Here is a 16628-nt window from a genome sequence, read left to right as displayed (position 1 = left end):
AAGGTGCAAAGGGCATTTTCGTGGGTTACGAAAAGGGTTACTACTGAGTAGTTCTTCACGAGTCTGATTCAGTGATTCTGACAAAATTTGTAGAATGCACTGGTAGACAGGAGAGAGAGGTTCTCCACTGTTTTCCCACTGAGATCAATACAGATGTGTATTCTGGTATTGAGAGTGACAGTGAAAGCACCACTGAAAGCTCTGATGACATGGTCATTGAGAAGGGTTCACACACAATGTCCAGGCCTACAGAAGTTCAGGCTGAACTGGAATTGACAGAACCACTTTTTACTGTTGGACGGGTTTCTCCCAAAAGTCCCAAAGAAGTACTAGCCAGCAAGGAGGATCTGCACCTCATTCGCAGACCTGAGAGAGTCACAAAGGGCATACCACCCAAAAGGTACTCTCAGGAGTTTGCTAACTCAGCTATGGCATGTATAGCTGTAGTTAACAGCTTAAGCCAGGTTCAAGGTTTGTCCAGGGCAGAGACAAAGCCATTCCTGAAGGTTGCAAGGCGCAACACAATTCTCCCTGGCCAAGGTATAGCCAAAGCTCTAGTTCCTTGGGAAAGAGGTCACCAGAGGTTTCAACTGGTGGATCCAGTTGCAGGTAGTTCCAAAGGTGGAGCTGGGACAACAGGAGTTTGTTATGTGTATAACAACTGTTTGTTTTCCTCTCTTGATGCTGCACTTGTTTTCGCAGCTAGTGTGACTCAAATGGGGGATTTTAATTCCCACCAGCTGCGAGGAAGTAGCTACATTGTTTACATCATGTGATGTGACTGAGCGTGAGACAGGTAGTCCGAGTCAGTTCTCAGAGTTCTCAGAGTAACCGGAGTGGAGTTACTGTGTGTGCCTTCTGCTTCTGGATTGAAGCAAAGTCGAGTTGCTGACTCTCATGCTGTACTGCTCAAGGCGAGCAGACATGATTTGTACAGTCAAATAAAGTAGCTGGAAAGACTATGGACTGTCTTCTTTCTTCTGGGATGGATTGCCAGAAGATAGATAGTGTGTTCCTCTCAGAAGGAACACTAATGGTGGATTTTTTTTAGCCAGAGAGTGACCTCCAGAGAAAGGCCCTCGGAGTGCCTGGGATGCTGGCAACCCTCCCGGGCGTTTTTCCAACATCTACCTCCTCCTGCCGCCCATGGTGAACCCCGGCATCAGGGATCTGTTTGCAGGGGAGGGGGGAGAGACAGGCATGTACAGAGAGCCCCCCCCTCTGCTGAGCAGCTACACTTCGTCAGAGTCAGGGAAGGGGCAGCTTTCAGGAGACACGGAAGATGAGAGAGAGCGGAGCCAAAAAACTGCGACCAAGGAAAGGAATGAGCAGTTTCCATCGCTCAGTTTTCCATGTAAGGGAAAAAAACGGAGAGGGGGCTTCCGGGTCTTTTTTGCTGGAGGGGGGCACTTCCAGATTCTGCTTTTGAAACTTCTGCACTGTACATAAGTTTGCACTCAATAAATCCTGAAAAAGACAGGCTGGAGTCCTGGGCTGTTATCTTCGCAAGGATCCACACTCCCTTTCTGACACCTGTAGTCTGTGGGGTGAAGACCCAGCAGATCCGCCAGAGGGTGCTTGGCCTTTTTGGCCAAGGGCGAAAGGGGCCTGCAAACCACTAGACACATCCTTGCCCTCCTGGGTGCCAAGCCGGGCTCTGCCAGTCATGGTGCCTATCCCACAACGCTGGCATTTGGGTGGAAACCACAAGAGGCGGCCACAAATGTTTGCTTTCGTTTTATTTATCTCATGTCTGTTTCCAGTTATTTTTATTAGTAAATAAGTTAAGGGTAAAATTCTCTCCATATGAACTTTATGAGACTTGTGGCTGCTTCCGGATCCAGCCGAGACTCAGGCAGACTCAGTGGCTGGAAGTGCCTTTGAGCAACTGCAGATGGTTTGACATTCCAGGACCAGGAGAGCCTGGCCTCACGCCTTCGTTTCTCCAAGGCTGGATGACCACAGTGCCCTCCTTGTGGGGCATCCCTTGCGCTTGGTCCAGAAGCTTCAGCTGGTGCAGAATGCTGCAGCACGATTGCTGCCAAAGCGAGGCCTTCTCGGCATATGACCCTTTGGCTCAGAGGGCTTCACTGGTTCACTAAATTTACTTTTTCAAAACATCCCCCAAAATACCCATTTCCCCAAGAGTCCGTTAGGCCGGTTCATATGCATTCTTTTGCAATGTTAGCTTAATTGTAGTTACTGAAAAACAGACTTTCTCAATTTATTCAGATATACATAGGAGATTGGCTGCTCTCTCCTCAATATTTAGCTATCACATACTCAGCAGCGGTAACAAAGTTGAATGCTGCAAAGTGGACCATGAAGCCTCCTGCCTGATGTCAAGTGGCAGGGAATTCCAAAGTACACTTGCTGCCACACCAGAAGATCCATCTTTAAAGTTGGAGGTTCCTACAGGGCAGGGCTGGCAGGTTGCACAGTCAGTGGCCCAGTATTAGTGCTTTTAAAACAAAAGCATATCATTTCCTCTTCCAGAAATGCTTAACTGTGAATTCATAGGACACTGAAGTCTTTACAGACAGAGATGACAAGACAGCTTTCCAGATTAGTGAGCTGGGAGTGAGACAGTTGGCAGAGTGGCATAGGGCTTGCTAAGATGCCAGCTACTACAGGAATTGCTTTCTTGAGCCTTTTTAGCACTGTAATACCATTTCTTTAAAAAATCAAAAAGGGTGATTTTTAAGTCATGGCAGAGTGTGAGCAAATACTCCACATCTGTCAAGCTTTCAGGAGCAGGACTAAGGGGTGAAAGGAAGCCCCCCAGATCCCCAAAGGTTGAGGGAAAGGGTCTATCTCCCTTCTTCCTTTTCATTATCAGTTCTTTCCACCTAAGAAATGGGAAGAAAGCAGCTGCTCGTGTAAAGCGCAGGGTTTGTTGGGGTGAAAATTCATGAGCTGACGATGGTATGATTTGTCAGCAATAAATATGATTTGTTCTTATCTGTAAGTGAAGTCACATTGGAAACAATACAGAAGCAGTCAAAGGGAATTTCCTAGGAAGTCTTTCATTCAGTCTCACCTGCAATCATGTATGCTGAACACACAGAAATACATAGATAATGTGAAATTACTCGGAGTTACAGTCTCCAAATAACACGCAACACATGTAATCAGATTAATGCAATAGTACATATGATTTCCCCACTTCCTTTAAAAAAACCTGCTTTTATTTATTTTCATGGTAGAGAAGATAATTTTAAAGAAAGCAATGGTTACAACTATAAACAACAAATACCTTACCCTGATGAAATTGCAGACTTTCTTCCTGCCATGTGTTACAAGTTTCATTTGATTACTCTAAAAGATCACGCCACCTTTTCCCATAAGTGCTGGGTGGATTCCGGCAACAGTCTTAACAATTTATATATTCAATAAACTTTGGCCACTTGTCATAAAAGGAATATAGATTGTGTTCCCTCACCTTCTTGATTTCCCTTGGCAAACAAAATTTAAGATACTGGAATTGTGGTGCCCAGAATTGAACACAGTATTCTGGAAACAAAATAAAAAAATTCCTTCCAGTAGCACCTGAGAGACCAACAAATTTTGTTATTTGTATGAGCTTTCGTGTGCATGCACACTTCTTCAGATACCATTTTATTTTGATTCGACCATTTTATTTTGATTGTTCCAAGATGGAGTCCGGCACTCTCCCTAGCTGCCTTACTGCTGCTGTCCGTGCCGGTAAAAACCTCTTGCAGCTTCCTTAGCTCTCTTAGCAGAGTTTACACAGCGGGAGAGCTGTTGCTTTGTGTGGGAATAAATCAGAGTGAATTCCAGGCTTTTCTCTCTTATCTCAAATAGTCTTTATTGCATAGAAAAACATCGTTAATCAGCCCGGTGAGCTGGCTGCCATCCCTCCGCTTACTCGGTAAAACCGAAAGAAGACACACAGAGAAAACACTCCCCTATGTGAACATAGCCACGCCTCAGAATGTGAGACGTCACTCAGAACTATTTAACCCTGTAAGTTCTGATTCTCCTCACACCCCCTCTCGTCTCGCATCCTGAGGGAAACTGTGAGGACACATCCACAGAATTCTTTGAGTTCAACTCCTTTCCCATTGCCTCTTGCCCCTTCCCGGCTTTTGTCTCAGGCAACTGTTGAACCTTCTCAAACCATTCAGGTTCGCACTGTGCAAAACCAACCCACGCGCTGGTGACCTGAAACCTCTCAGGTGGTACCCCCTTTGTCGAGCGTGCGGAACGTCTGAGCACTGTCTCAGGTGCTTCCTCTGACCCACTGGGGCCAGCAACCCTGTAAGTTCTGATTCTCCTCACACAGCAGACCAACATGGTTACTCACCTGTAACTGGAACAGTATTCTGGGTGGGGCCTGACCAAGGCAGAATAAAGTGGTACTATTCCTGCTCTTGATCTGATTCTGCCTTCTGCCACATTGGTCTCCGCTCCCTGTTTGGTGTCCTCCACAAATGTGATGAGCATTCCCTCAGTTCCTTCATCCAAGACATTTATAAAGACATTGAACAACAATGGGCCCAGGAAAGAACCCTGCAGCCCTCTCTCTTGTCACTTTTCCCCAGGATGATGAGGAACCATGAAGGAGTCCTCTTGGGGTTTGGTCAGTCAAATCCACCTAACAGTTACCTAGTTCAGCTTCATTTTACCAGCTTCCTCACATAAATATCACAGGGGACTTTGTCAAAAGCCTTACTGAAACCGAGATGCACTATTACCACAGCAGTCCCCTGAGCAACAGTCTGTAACTCCATCCAAAAAAAGAAAAGAAGGAGAGATTTCTCTGGCTTGACTTGTTTGTGAGAAAGCCATTCTTTCAACCAGTATGTTTATGTTGTGAAACACCGTGAAATCCTCAGATGATGGGCACATAATTTTTTTTAATGATGATAATAAGGATATTGACAAGCTGGAACATGTGCAGATGAAGGCGATCAAGATGGTGTTATTATATTTATTTCATTTCTATAGCGCCCTATAGCAGGGGTTCCAAATTGAATAAAATATAGGAGGGGTTTAGTAAGCCCCACCTCCGTTAAACAGTCACAGGATGCGGTGCATGCATGTCATTTGAAAGGCTGTTCCTATGAACAGGGGGGTGGGCCCCTCACATATCTTATTGGGGGGATAAAGACCCCTCAGACTCTAAGAGTTGGCCCTTATTCTCTTTACCCCAAAGTCTCAGGACGGTTACGACATAAAGTCACACAATGAAAACACAAAACACACAGCCCAAAACTTGTAACCCCCACCTCCCCACCACATTTAAAAAGGGCATTAGATGTCAATCAGCCAAAGGCCTGTTTAAAGTGGTGTGTTTTTCTCTAGCGCTGAAAGCTGTATTATAAAGGGTTTTCCACCCTTCGTATGAATTCTTTGATGGGAACTGAGATTGGAGCTTTTCCTGAAGCTTTTTCCACATTCCACACACTGATAGGGTTTCTCCCCTGTATGAATTCTCTGATGGGAAGTGAGATCGGCACTCTGACTGAAGCTCTTTCCACATTCCACACACTGATAGGGTTTCTCCCCTGTATGAATTCTCTGATGGGAAGTGAGATTGGAGTTATTATTGAAGCTCTTTCCACATTCCACACATTGATAGGGTTTCTCCCCTGTATGAATTCTTTGATGGGAAGTGAGACTGTGGCTGTGACTGAAGCTCTTTCCACATTCCACACACTGATAGGGTTTCTGTCCTGTATGAATTCTTTGATGGATAGCGAGATTGGAGCTCTGACTGAAGCTCTTTCCACATTCTATGCACTGATAGGGTTTCTCCCCTGTATGAATTCTTTGATGGGAAGTGAGACTGGCACTCTGACTGAAGCTCTTTCCACATTCCACACACTGATAGGGGTTCTCCCCTGTATGAATTCTCTGATGGGAAGTGAGACTGGAGTTTCTATTGAAGCTCTTTTCACATACTACACACTGATAGGGTTTCTTGCCTGTATGAATTCTTTGATGGGAAGTGAGAGAGGAGCTCTGACTAAAGCTCTTTCCACATTCCACACATTGATAGGGTTTCTCCCCTGTATGAATTCTCTGATGGGAAGTGAGATTGCTGTTGTCTCTGAAGGTCTTTCCACAATCCACACATTGATAGGGTTTCTCCCCTGTATGAATTCTTTGATGGGAAGTGAGATGGGCTCTCTGTCCAAAGCTCTTTCCACATTCCATGCACTGATAGGGTTTCTCCCCTGTATGAATTCTTTGATGGGAAGTGAGAGAGGAGCTCTTCCTGAAGCTCTTTCCACATTCTATGCACTGATAGGGTTTCTCCCCTGTATGAATTCTTTGATGGGAAGTGAGAGAGGAGCTATGAGTGAAGCTCTTTCCACATTCCACACACTGATAGGGTTTCTCCCCTGTATGAATTCTCTGGTGCTTAGTGAAATCAGAGCTCGTATTGAAGCTTTTTCCACATTCCACACACTGATAGGGTTTCTCCCCTATATGAATTCTTTGATGGGAAGTGAGATCGGAGCTCTGACTAAAGCTCTTTCCACATTCCATGAACTGATAGGATTTCTCCCTAATGAGATTTCCTTGATGGGAAGTGCAACTGGAACTTTTTCCACTTTCAAGATATTTATACAGCTTCTCCATTGTGGGGATTTTGTCATGGTCACCCTTGTTCTTAATTTCCAGTCCATCACTATCTGCAATGAAGAGTAATGGATTAGCGTCTCAGGCAGAAATAAAGGAAGAATGCTTGTTAACTCTGGTAATAGAGGAATAACACAAGTGGGTTAGATGGATGGTTTTCTGAAGGGTTGGGTGTATTAATTAACGGGGATCAGCCAACATCCTTAGGGGAACCTGTGATTTGATAAGCCTGGTTCTTCTCTCGAATGGATTTTCTTTGGCTCCATCATGGCATCCCCTCCATTTCCAATGTCAGTCTTCTCTTTGGACAACCAAAGACCGACAGGAGAAACAAAAAGTGAAAACCTGACAGAAGCTACTTCAACTTCCCTAACAACTCTGAAGTTTACAGTTAAAATGGCCTGGGGAGTTCAGACTAGCTGATCCTTGTTTAGAAGCTGCAATATTGTAATCCCAGGTGTCTTAAGGGGGCATTGTTGAGTTCTGTGCAAATATATGAGGTTCAACACACAGCTGTTTTGAATCAAAAAACAGATGTTATGATTCCAAAGGGATCCTTACCGAGAGTGGCCACGATCCCATGATTCTCCTCCATGACGTCCTTATGCAGAGCTCTCTGGTCAGGATCCAGCAACTCCCACTCCTCATCTGTGAAACGAACAGCAACATCTTCAAAGCACACTGGACCCTAAAAGAAAAAGGGAAATGTCCTCCTATGAGACAACAATATTGTTCACCACCACGTCCTGATCTATGACATTGTTCCGCCCCTTGAACTCTGTCCCCACAAGGCAGCTTCCCCTGACCTGATCTGGATCCACAGCCACTGCTTCCTTTCTGTCCCCAAGAAAAGATGGATGAAGAGGTCTTGCGAGCATCATTCTGTCACCTGCAAGAGAAAAAAGGTAAAGGGGAGGCCCAGAGTGCCTGCATCTCTCACAGGTAAATCAATGCATCTCAAACTACAGAGGGGCCTTTGAGAAAGTCTCGTCTGCTGAATGCATTTGGATATTTGGGTGCATTTCAGATGTTAGTTGTGAAAATATATATCTCCCTTCCTCTGGGCTCTTGGTCCCAACTATCTCCCCCAATAAAATATGAAAAGAACCCACAGATGAGTTGGAAAACTAACAGAATGAGACTAAATGGAGAAAAAATTCCTTCCTCCTTACCCAACTGCCTCTCTCTGGTGTCCAACGGAGGCCTCTCTGCCTCACAGGAATCCAGGTCCATTTCTGCAAAGAGAACCTTTCCCTGAGAAAGAAACAAGGATTCAAAACAGAGAATGACAAGAAGGATTATTAAATGAATGTCAGGGCCAAAAACCTGAAGGGTGTTAGATCTCATTACATGGATGCCTTGCAGAAAAAGGGCCATCAGCAGATAATTATGGGATGTTCTCTGTCCTGTTTGGAGCCCCTTGGGAGTATCCAGAGGAAAGTCTCTCTCACCTGCTTTCTCTCCTCTGCCTGACTCAGGAGGAAACCTTCGGCCAGGGCCACCGCCTGGGAACTGGTCTCCGCTCCACAGTCCCTCACCCAGCTCTCCATCTCTGGTGGAAGGACAGCCAGGAACTGCTCCAAGATCACCAGGTCCAGCATCTCAGCTTTCGTGTGCCTTTCTGGCTTCAGCCACTGATGGCAAAGGTGGTAGAGTCGGCTGCAAACCTCTCGGGGTCCTTTGGCCTCCTGGCAGCAGAACTGCCTCAACTGCTGGCTCTGCACCTCTGAGCGGAGGGTGTCCTCCTCACCCAGGATCTTCTGCACAGAGTTTTCCCAGAATCCCCCACTGCTCCCAGTTTGGTTGGCATGGCCTCTTCCTGCTTCAGGGCCAGCTGAGTCTCGCTCATCCATCTGTGCTCTCTGGAAGCCTCTGAGAGATCGGAAGGAACCCTTTGGTCTTCTGCCAAGTTCTGTCCGTCTAAATGAGAAGCTGCAGCAAATCCTACAAAGCAAATACATTGTTCTGCTATAAAGTTTATACACCCTCCTCTCTCTCTTTTCCCCCTTATCACCCAAGAATCCTGCAAAATGCCTTTGTCAATAAATACAGTATGGGGGGGGGGATTTCAGATTCTTTTGGCAGCAATGCTAAAATTTTTAGGAAACCAGAAAACAGGCTGTGTCTGCCACTCAACAAGAAGCTGGTCGTGCTAAATCTGCCAGGTCAAATCCTATGTCAATCCCAATGGCACAGGCAATAAAAGCGAGGGAGAGGGAGATTTGCACACGAATGGGGAGGGGCTTGTCCTCCCTGCACTTTTCGTTGCAGGGCTTCCCATGCCTTTGTCTAGGCCTCAAGTAAATTGGCACAAGAGTAGGGGGAAAGACTGAAAAGCCTCTGCCTGGAACTCAATGCCCAATGGAGTAAAGTCAATTTGTTTGGTATTTTGGCGGGTGGCTCAACAGAGAGGTTGACCGTGGCATCTGAGATCATTTCCTTTTATTATAGATTTGAAGGTGAAGTGAAATGTACCTATGGAGCCCTTGGCAGAATGTGTTGGTTTCTGCTCTCTTCACTGTGCAGCGAAGTGCTCGTCACGAGACAGGTGTTTACATTCCACAGAGTTGCTGTTGGGTTTTCCCACGGGAAAGGGAGACTGGATGTGACGTATACTGGTTTCCTGTTTTCCACTGTTCTCTCAGAGTGCTTCTCTCCGTGCTTCAGAGGAGAGAGGACGCATTCTCTGCTCCGGCAGAGGCAAGATGTTTTTCTGTAATCTACCAGCTTTGAAATGTAAATAAAGCAATATAGAGTATGTGCACGTATTCCTCATCATTCCGCTGTGCACGGGACACTGCAAAAACAACAGAATGTACTCGTAGACTATGCTTTCTTAGCTACCAAACCTAAGCAGAAAAGAATCCAATTTAGACGGGATGTACCAGAAGGATTGATAATTACCTTCAAATAACAGAGATTTCGACTGGACTCAGTGCAGAAAGCTAGAGATTTCACAGAAAAATTCCAATTAGAAATGGACCAACCGTCTTACAGCATGAGAAACAAGAGAGGCCCCCAAAAATGGAAAGCCGGAAGAGAGAGATCTAGGGAGGAGGGAGAGAACGGAAAGGGGGTCAGGAGAGCCAAAGGGAGCTGCAAGAGGACCTGGAAAGATAGAGAGAAGATTCCCTTCCAAGATGGCGCTCCCGCCTTTTTTTCTGGCCCAGAGCAGGGCGAAGGCAGAAAGCAGATCTTGCTATGTATATGAATTCTCAGCAGAGGGGGGACGTCAAGTAACATGCTTGAATGCTGAGCTTCCTTACAAAGTCTAGACGATGTCCAGACTCTGAGAATTTGGTTTTTCTGTGAGCATGAGAAGAATGAAGCTACAAGGCAGGCATGTTTCTGGAGACATGGGCAACGCTGCCCCTTGGGTGGCAGATGGAAGTCTTCTTCCGCAGGAGAAGAAGCAGACCTGTGTGGAGACTTGTGCCAGACTTTGCCTCCCTCCGGCCTCACACTTCCTCAGGAAAGGTTTCCCCTTTCCCCTCTCTTTGGGGCGCCAGCCAGCGCAGCCTTTTGCAGACTTCCCTTGGGCAACGCTCCGCTGCTGGCAGGGCGCCCTGCGTTCTCCTCCTCCTCCTCCTCTTGCCGCTGCTCTCGCCTGGGAAAAGCGGCTAGGAGCAAGTAGCATCTGTCCACCAACAACCGCGACTGCCCACCGCTACCTGCGCGCAAGCAAGCAATGAGAGGAGGGCTGGCGCAGGGAACGCCCGAGTTAGGCAGGGAGGAAGGGCGCCTGCGGCCTCCTCCTTGACTGTGGTCCTTGATCTCCCTTCTCCCAGATTCCCTACAGCCGCTCCGGCTCTCCTGGAGATCTAGCTCTACAAGAACAAGAGCAAATTACCTCGACTCCTTGTCCCCTGGTTGTTCTCCCTTACTTTGTCTGCTGCCCAACCTCTTCCTCCTCTTCCTCCCTCACCTGCAATTCTGCCTGGCCCAAAGGGTTTTTCTCACTGGAGGCCCCTACCCTGCACGCATTCTTTCCTGGAAGGAGCAGTGCAATGGCTCCAAGAGGTTTCTGCAAGCCGCCTGACTAAAGCCTGTCCAACACCTTCGGTATAAAATGCAGCCTCCGGACAGAATTCTTTCTTTAAAAAAGAATTTAAGCCCACATGCTGGAGAAAGATTCCATACACTCTGAGAAATTCCTTTGTATAACAGTCATTCCATGGGCTTTCCATGACAAATTCAGTCTGCCCCACTCTTAGGCCTCCCACTGACTTTTTTCGCCCAAATAATTACTCAGCCAGTGTTGAAAAGAAAGCTGGTTCGCTAGAGACATGGTCACATTTCCTTTTTAATAACCACCATAGGAAACTTCCAAACTGGACCATGAAGTATACTGAGATTCTCCTGGTTAATCTAACATTCTTCTGCTATTGATCAGCTCTTCACGTTCTTAGGAAACCATCAGAGTAAGCCACTTGCCATCACAGTCGGCACCCTCCCCAAATAACTCCCCTCACCCAGGAAATCCCTGCAGACCACAAGAATTTCAGGCTGCAAGGTCAAATAATTATACATTCAGTACAGCACTGAAAGAGAATACAGCGGTACCTTGGGTTACAAACTCAATTCGTTCCGGAGGTCCGTTCTTAACCTGAAACCGTTCTTAACCTGAGGTACCACTTTAGCTAATGGGGCCTCCTGCTGCCGTCGTGCGATTTCTCTTCTCATCCTGAGGCAAAGTTCTTAACCCGAGGTACTACCTCCGGGTTAGCGGAGTTTGTAACCTGAAACGTCTGTAACCTGAGGTGTATGCAACCCGAGGTACCACTGTACAGTGTTACAATGCTGGAGCAAATTAATGCAATCATTTTATCTATGGGCAGCCGCCCTGTATTTTAGTGTTGAATTAGTCTTGTGAATTGGTTGGCAAATTCAGATTCTGATCCACTATGCTCCAGGCTAGCCTGAATACTCTTTTCACCCAAAAAATCATACGCTTAGTGGATATTAAGGATGTTAATTATCTGAATACATGGCAAAACAAAGCATTTGTATCACAAAGCCACTACCGATATCAGGAGGGGGTGGGGTTGTGGGGCTCACGCCCCCAACTACAATCTCGCGGGGCTGGCGTCAGCCCCGCGGGACTCAGGGATTCCCCCTCTCTCATCAATATTCATCTCTGCTAGGGGCGGGCTTACCAGGGGCTCTTAAGGTCAGGGCAGCCCCGGCTCGCCCCTTTTCCTTCTCACAGCAGCTGCGGTTTTTTTCCCACCCACCCGCCCTCTAGGTTTGCATTCGGACTTTGCTATGGGCTTCGGCTGGTCGCCGCAAGGGGCCTGGTAGGAGTTTTTCCATTTGGCTAATTGGCTGCATTTTGAAGCCACTTGGTTTTTTCGCCTACCTCGTAGCAAAACGTCACAACTCCTTGGTTTTGGCGGTTAGGCATTGGCAGGGGTATTGTTATGCAAATGAAGTCGGGGGGGGGGGGGAGGAACGCCATCACCTCCCCCAAATCTTGAAGGGTAGTTCGTTAAAGGACTCCGGGGGGCGTCGCCTCGTCTGAAACCTACGGAGGCTAGGGCCTAAAGCGCGACCCCAAGCGGTAACCCTTCGGGGAGCGCCTAGGGATGTGCATCTCGGGGGCTCCCCCTGGTGGTGTTTAACCCTTCCCGGTTAGACCGGATAGTCTGTTAGGGCCAATGCCTAAAGCCAATACCGCTCTTACCTGTAATCAATAAAGTTGTGGCCATTTACGCCCATTGTCAGAGCTGCCTCTAGGTCCCAGCTCACAGAGGACCAACGCTAGGCTGTAGCAATGTACAAAAGTCTTTATTGAAGTTCAGTTTCCATTTCAAAGCCACAGCGCGCAGCTCTATGTCTTAAACCCTAGACCGGCGAAGTACCGTCTGAATCTCCTCCCCTCTGACACCAGTTTAAGATCCTAGCCCTGCTCCACCTTTTACGCTGCTCTCTCCTCCTCTGGGTCCTCCTGCCCGCTGGGGCATTGCCCTTTCTGGACTCTTCCGACGCTGAGTTGCTTAGCTCCTCCCCCTCCCTCCGGCGGGCTTTAGGACCCGGTTCCCAATCCTCATTCTCTGCTGTCCCGCGCTCCTGTACATTTGAACTTGCCTCTCGCGCCAACCCAGTGACCTTCCTCCTGACCGTTACACTACTTCTGTCACTGCTTCCCTCTTCCGGGACACTGGCCGGATCTGACCTCCCCTCCGTTGTCTGACTCTCCGATGGAGGCGTGGTCAGCCCTGCCTTATCTTCTCTCCCTGGTGAGGAATGCACTGGCCCCGATCCTTGGGACTCTTCCCCCCCACTCTGCTCTGGTGGGGAAGCTGGTCCTGATTTCCAGCTACTGCTCTGGGAGTCCCTGCTGCCCCCTTGCTCCTGGGGCATTCCCCTTGGGAACCCCCTACCCCTGGCCACTGGCGCCCCCTTCTGTGAATCTTCCGATTCGCTGGAGAGGCTCATGGAATCCCTCGGTCCACTGTCCTCTTCTCCTACGCTCCCCTCGGATTCTTCCCCTTCGCTCTCCATCTCCTCTCTTCCCTGTGCCTCTGCTCCTGAGCCCCTGACACCCATTAACCTTAATTCTGGTGTCCGGTGTCTTTATTACTCCAACTGTGGGAGGGGGCGGGAATTGCCACGCAACCCCTCCTATATGCCAAAATCCACTGCGCGGGGGGTGGGGGTGGGGGTGGAGCAGCAACTTGTGGTGACCCCCAGCACATTAGTCTTATGTATAGACTATAAAAACTTAGATTCATAGAATTCTAGAGCTGGAAGGGACCACGAGGGCCATTTAGTCGACCCCCCGCCATGCAGGAATTTTTCAAACCAAGGAACCCCAGATTAGGAGTCTCTTGCTCTACTGACTGAGCACAAGTACACTGGCTAAAAGACAAGAAAATACAGAAGCATGATAACCCAGAGACATTTGTCCCCAGTCTAAGACGGAATTAGGCACTTAGCTGCACTTAGGGCCATTTATTTCAGTAAGTTCAAGAATGTGTCAGTGCAAGTCTATACATTTCTACTCAGAAGTAAGACACACCAAGTTCAGCAGATGCCTTATGAAGAACGGCTAAGGGAGCTGGGCATGTTTAGCCTGGAGAAGAGGAGGTTAAGGGGTGATATGATAGCCATGTTCAAATATATAAAAGGATGTCACATAGAGGAGGGAGAAAGGTTGTTTTCTGCTGCTCCAGAGAAGCGGACATGGAGCAATGGTTCCAAACTACAAGAAAGAAGATTCCACCTAAACATTAGGAAGAACCTCCTGACAGTAAGAGCTGTTCAACAGTGGAATTTGCTGCCAAGGAGTGTGGTGGAGTCTCCTTCTTTGGAGGTCTTTAAGCAGAGGCTTGACAACCATATGTCAGGAGTGCTCTGATGGTGTTTCCTCCTTGGCAGGGGGTTGGACTTGATGGCCCTTGTGGTCTCTTCCAACTCTATGATTCTATGATTGTTTCCAGGCCTTTGACCATTTTGGTTGCCCTCCTCTGGACACGTTCCAGTTTGTCAGTGTCCTTCTTGAACTGTGGTGCCCAGAACTGGACACAGTACTCCAGGTGAGGTCTGACCAGAGCAGAATACAGTGGCACTATTACTTCCCTTGATCTAGATGCTATACTCCTATTGATGCAGCCCAGAATTGCATTGGCTTTTTTAGCTGCCGCGTCACACTGTTGGCTCATGTCAAGTTTGTGGTCAACCAAGACTCCTAGATCCTTTTCACATGTACTGCTCTCAAGCCAGGTGTCACCCATCTTGTATTTGTGCCTCTCATTTTTTTTGCCCAAGTGCAATACTTTACATTTCTCCCTGTTAAAATTCATCTTGTTTGTTTTGGCTCAGTTCTCTAATCTGTCAAGGTCATTTTGAAGTGTGATCCTGTCCTCTGGGGTGTTAGCCACCCCTCCCAGTTTGGTGTCATCTGCAAATTTGATCAGGATGCCCTTGAGTCCATCATCCAAGTCGTTGATAAAGATGTTGAATAAGACCGGGCTCAAGACAGAACCCTGTGGCACCCCACTAGTCACTCTTCCATATAAAGCATGATTTATGTTTGCCATGAACTGTCCCTCACATTGATAATAAAATAATAATAATAAATTTTATTTATACCCCGCCCTCCCCAGCCAAGACCAGGCTCAGGGTGGCTAACACCAAATATAAAACAATTGATTGAAATACAACTTTAAAACAAAATTAAAATATAACATTAAAATGCAGCCTCATTTCAGCAGAAACTCAAAAACTTTTTTGGGGATGAAAACGTCAGGTCTTCACCAAGGCTAACTATCCAGACTGGTCCTACGTGGGCCAGAAAAAGCCAGGGAAGTCCCCAAGTAGGAGTTCCCTCACGGAAGGAGAAAGGAAAAAAGAAAGAGGGGATCAAGTTGATTCCAAGCCAAAGGCCAGGCAGAAGAACTCTGTCTTACAGGCCCTGCGGAAAGAAATCAGATCCTGCAGGGCCCTGGTCTCAGGAGACACGAGCGTTCCACCAGGCTCTGAAAAGGCCCTGGCTCTGGTGGAGGCTAATCTGACTTTATTATTGTTTGTGTTTTAATAGTTGAGCGCCAGCATTTCGTACTGGTCTCTTTTTGTGCTGTTTACACAATGCTTTATGCTGTGTTTTCACGACATTTCTGCCAAGATTGTTTGGTTGACTTGACGTTATCAGACGCTCAGAGGATTCGGCCCATGAGGGTCCAGAAACTGCATCCTATTGGGCGAACCCCAGAGCTGAGCACTGCACAGAGATCTGCATCTGCAAGGGGAGATCAGGATGCGGCCGGGAGTGAGTCCCTCTCAGCACAGAAGAGGGGTGGTCCAGGTGGTCTGGAAACCCCCCAAAAGGAGCCCTCTCCAAACTCGGCTCTCCTACCCAGAACTGAACTGCTTGGAGAGCCGGGCGCTCGGCCTTCCTGCCTGATGTGGGCAGGCTCTGGCTGGCAGGCGCCTCTGCCTTCCTGCCTGATGTGGGCAAGCTCTGGTTGGCAGGCGCCTCTGCCTTCCTGCCTGATGTGGGCAAGCTCTGGTTGGCAGGCGCCTCTGCCTTCCTGCCTGATGTGGGCAGGCTCTGGCTGGCAGGCGCCTCTGCCTTCCTGCCTGATGTGGGCAAGCTCTGGTTGGCAGGCGCCTCTGCCTTCCTGCCTGATGTGGGCAGGCTCTGGCTGGCAGGCGCCTCTGCCTTCCTGCCTGATGTGGGCAAGCTCTGGTTGGCAGGCGCCTCTGCCTTCCTGCCTGATGTGGGCAAGCTCTGGTTGGCAGGCGCCTCTGCCTTCCTGCCTGATGTGGGCAAGCTCTGGTTGGCAGGCGCCTCTGGCTTCCTGCCTGGGGTGGGCAGGCTCTGGTTGGCTGGTGCCTCTGCCTTCCTGCCTGAGGTGGGCAGGCTCTGGCTGGCAGGCGCCTCTGCCTTCCTGCCTGGTGTGGGCAGGCTCTGGCTGGCAGGCGCCTCTGCCTTCCTGCCTGGGGTGGGCAGGCTCTGGTTGGCAGGCGCCTCTGCCTTCCTGCCTGATGTGGGCAAGCTCTGGTTGGCAGGCGCCTCTGCCTTCCTGCCTGATGTGGGCAGGCTCTGGCTGGCAGGCGCCTCTGCCTTCCTGCCTGATGTGGGCAAGCTCTGGTTGGCAGGCGCCTCTGCCTTCCTGCCTGATGTGGGCAAGCTCTGGTTGGCAGGCGCCTCTGCCTTCCTGCCTGATGTGGGCAAGCTCTGGTTGGCAGGCGCCTCTGGCTTCCTGCCTGGGGTGGGCAGGCTCTGGTTGGCTGGTGCCTCTGCCTTCCTGCCTGAGGTGGGCAGGCTCTGGCTGGCAGGCGCCTCTGCCTTCCTGCCTGGTGTGGGCAGGCTCTGGCTGGCAGGCGCCTCTGCCTTCCTGCCTGGGGTGGGCAGGCTCTGGTTGGCAGGCGCCTCTGCCTTCCTGCCTGATGTGGGCAAGCTCTGGCTGGCAGGTGCCTCTGCCTTCCTGCCTGGGGTGGGCAGTCTCTGGCTGGCAGGCGCCTCTGCCTTCCTGCCTGGGGGGGGGGCAGGCTCTGGCTGGCAGGCGCCT

General features: G+C 49.0%; 1 protein-coding gene across 1 annotated transcript in view; it reads right to left on the bottom strand.

The window, feature by feature from the left end:
- The window catches only part of LOC307213931 (uncharacterized protein), a gene marked incomplete at its 3' end in the record, with an annotated part of 96880 nt that extends 88211 nt beyond the window's left edge, over positions 1 to 8669 (bottom strand). The window contains exons 1-2 of the mRNA XM_079972162.1: positions 8064 to 8669; positions 7785 to 7866 (exon numbers count right to left, since the gene is read on the bottom strand). Of these exons, the coding sequence (XP_079828288.1) occupies positions 7785 to 7866; positions 8064 to 8573 (592 nt within the window). The 5' untranslated portion in view covers positions 8574 to 8669. The remainder of the gene's footprint in view (positions 1 to 7784; positions 7867 to 8063) is intronic.
- Between the last annotated feature and the right edge of the window lie 7959 nt (positions 8670 to 16628).

The sequence above is a fragment of the Podarcis cretensis genome, assembly GCF_951804945.1.
Source record: "Podarcis cretensis genome assembly, chromosome: 4".
NCBI lineage: Eukaryota > Metazoa > Chordata > Lepidosauria > Squamata > Lacertidae > Podarcis > Podarcis cretensis.
The sequence above is the reverse complement of the archived record's forward strand: the minus strand, read 5'-3'. Positions and strand labels throughout refer to the sequence as shown.